Below are 2,529 nucleotides of genomic sequence, written 5' to 3' on the forward strand. Positions count from 1 at the left end.
TCTGGCATCTATTGGCTCTCTCTCTACATTAAGTAAATCATAAGATAATTTCACCTTGCCAATTTCATGTGTCAGAAAGTTGAAACCATAAGGGGGAAAGAGAAGGTAAGATTTATTACTTAGTGTTCATAATAATAAGCCTAAAGACAGTATAGAAGGTTATTGAAGGAAGGACTTACTTAATTATCATCAGTAATTTGTATAGAGAAAAGTAAAATGATATAGGAATTCATTTAAGAAAAAATTATTTTAACATGCACTAAAAAAAGATTTACTTTATTAAAAACTATTTTCTTCAAAATCTTTGATTTCAGTGGTGTAGGGTAAGGAAATTTTTTCTACTACTACAACTGAGCAACTTTTCAGCAAGTTAGAGTCTTAGAGAATGGTATGGAATTCCAAGAGTCTAAGTGACTTCCCCAGAGCAAAACAGTCATTATCATGTATTGTAGTCAGGGCATGAACTATGGTTTTCCTAACTCTGAGACTGGCTCTTTAGAAATCAGTTAATGATCACACACCACTTCTCAAATTAAAGTGTTTGCCTCCCATATGTTAGTGAGTTATTCAGTCTAATTCAGTCCATTTCTCTATAAAACAATAACATGTATTGCCTGCCTACTTTCATGTTTTACAGGTGGCTAAGAAATGATCCTTCCACTATGGATTGGGCAAATGAAACTTTCCCAAAGGAATTCATTCTACTAGGTTTCTCAAACTGGCCTTGGTTGGAGCTGCCCCTCTTCGGAATCTTGCTGGTCTCCTATACATTGACCATCTTTGGCAATGTTGCCATCATTCTTGTGTCCCATTTAGACCCCAAACTCCACACACCCATGTATTTCTTTCTCACCAATCTATCATTCTTAGACCTTTGCTATACTACCAGCACAGTTCCCCAAATGTTGATAAATATTTGTAGTAGAGTGAAGACAATTAGCTACGGTGGTTGTGTTGCACAACTTATCATATTTTTAGCCTTAGGTGCAACTGAGTGTCTTTTGCTGGCTATCATGTCCTTTGATCGATTTGTGGCTGTTTGTCGACCTCTCCATTATCAAGTAATCATGCACCAGCTGTTATGTCTCAAGCTGGCAGCTGCATGCTGGCTCAGTGGTTTCAGTAACTCTGTGCTGCAGTCCACCTGGACTCTTCTCATGCCACGATGTGGCCGCTACAAAGTGGACCACTTCTTTTGTGAGGTACCTGCCCTTCTCAAGTTGTCATGTGTTGACATAACAGCCAATGAGTCTGAACTGTTATTCTTTTCTGTCCTCATCTTACTTATCCCCTTGTCACTGATCCTCATTTCTTATGGCTTCATTGCCCAAGCAGTATTAAGGATGCGATCAGTTGAAGGGAGGAGGAAGGCATTTGGAACATGTGGATCCCACCTAGTGGTGGTGGTGCTCTTCTATGGGGCAGCCATCTACATGTATTTCCTACCACCTTCATCCACTTCTGAGATTTGGGGGAAGATAGTTTCCCTATTTTATGGAATCATCACACCTATGTTGAATCCCCTCATCTATACCCTAAGAAACAAGGATACGAAGGAGGCCTTCAAGGACCTCATAAAAAGAATATTTTTGAATGAAATGTGAGGAATATACTCTAGAGGTGGGCATTTCTTGTTCAGATCTCAAAGAATTTGCAATTCCTGGACTGGTTTCTTTGTCTTTCAATCCTCCAATGCTTTTGACATAGGAGCATTTTTCACCCAATGGCTCCATGTTTTTCTTCTATTCAAGATCCTATAGAGCTCTACAAAGGTTCACTTAATAAACCATTATAAAATTTCCTTCCTTCCTTGAGGTTACAAGTTGAATTTTTATTCCATTTATTTAAATCAATAGTTATTTATTAAGCTCCTTTTTTGTGTCAAATATTCTATTAGGCACTAAGAATATAAAGACAAAAATATTACAGCTTCTGACCTCAAGGAATTTATATTCTTACTCTAGGAAAGCAATATTTATACAGATAAGTAAATAGAAAATATAGGCAAAATCAATTTGAAATGATTGCATAAGGGGGGAAATGGAGTAAAAACTAGGAGAATGAGAAAAGTTCTTCCATTTCATGTATCACTTGAGGTGAGATTTGAAAAAGAAACTAAGGATTAAGTGAAGAAAAACATTCTCAGTTTAAGAGACAACCTGAGGAAAGGCATAGAAATGGGAAACAGACAGTTTTATATAGGGAATAGGACAGTGTAGGTAGAAAAGAATGTATGTGAGAAGGAGAATACTATGCAATAATCCTGGAAAAGCAGGTTGGAACCAGAATGCAAAAGATGTTAAGTGTCAAGCAAGGAGTTTGTAGTTTATGCTGGAGATCAGAGGGAACTATTGAAGATTTTTGAGTCTTTCTATCTCTGTTTCAATATCAATATGTTGAGGAAGGATTGTGCAAGAGAGACTAGATACAAAGAAGTCAATCAGAAGGACAATAGCTTAAGTGAGGGTCCAAATTACTGTGTGTATCATAAGTGAAGATAAAGGAACAAACGTGAACTATGCTGGGAGA

General features: G+C 37.2%; 1 protein-coding gene across 1 annotated transcript; it reads left to right on the forward strand.

Annotated features, from left to right (window-relative positions):
• Nucleotides 1-662: 662 nt before the first annotated feature.
• On the forward strand, nt 663-1,604 carry LOC140523587 (putative olfactory receptor 2B3). The gene has a single exon (XM_072638396.1). The coding sequence runs from the start codon at nt 663-665 to the stop codon at nt 1,602-1,604; it is 942 nt and encodes a 313-aa protein (XP_072494497.1).
• The last annotated feature ends 925 nt before the right edge of the window (nt 1,605-2,529 follow it).

Source organism: Notamacropus eugenii, chromosome 2 (assembly GCF_028372415.1).
Source record: "Notamacropus eugenii isolate mMacEug1 chromosome 2, mMacEug1.pri_v2, whole genome shotgun sequence".
Taxonomy (NCBI): domain Eukaryota; kingdom Metazoa; phylum Chordata; class Mammalia; order Diprotodontia; family Macropodidae; genus Notamacropus; species Notamacropus eugenii.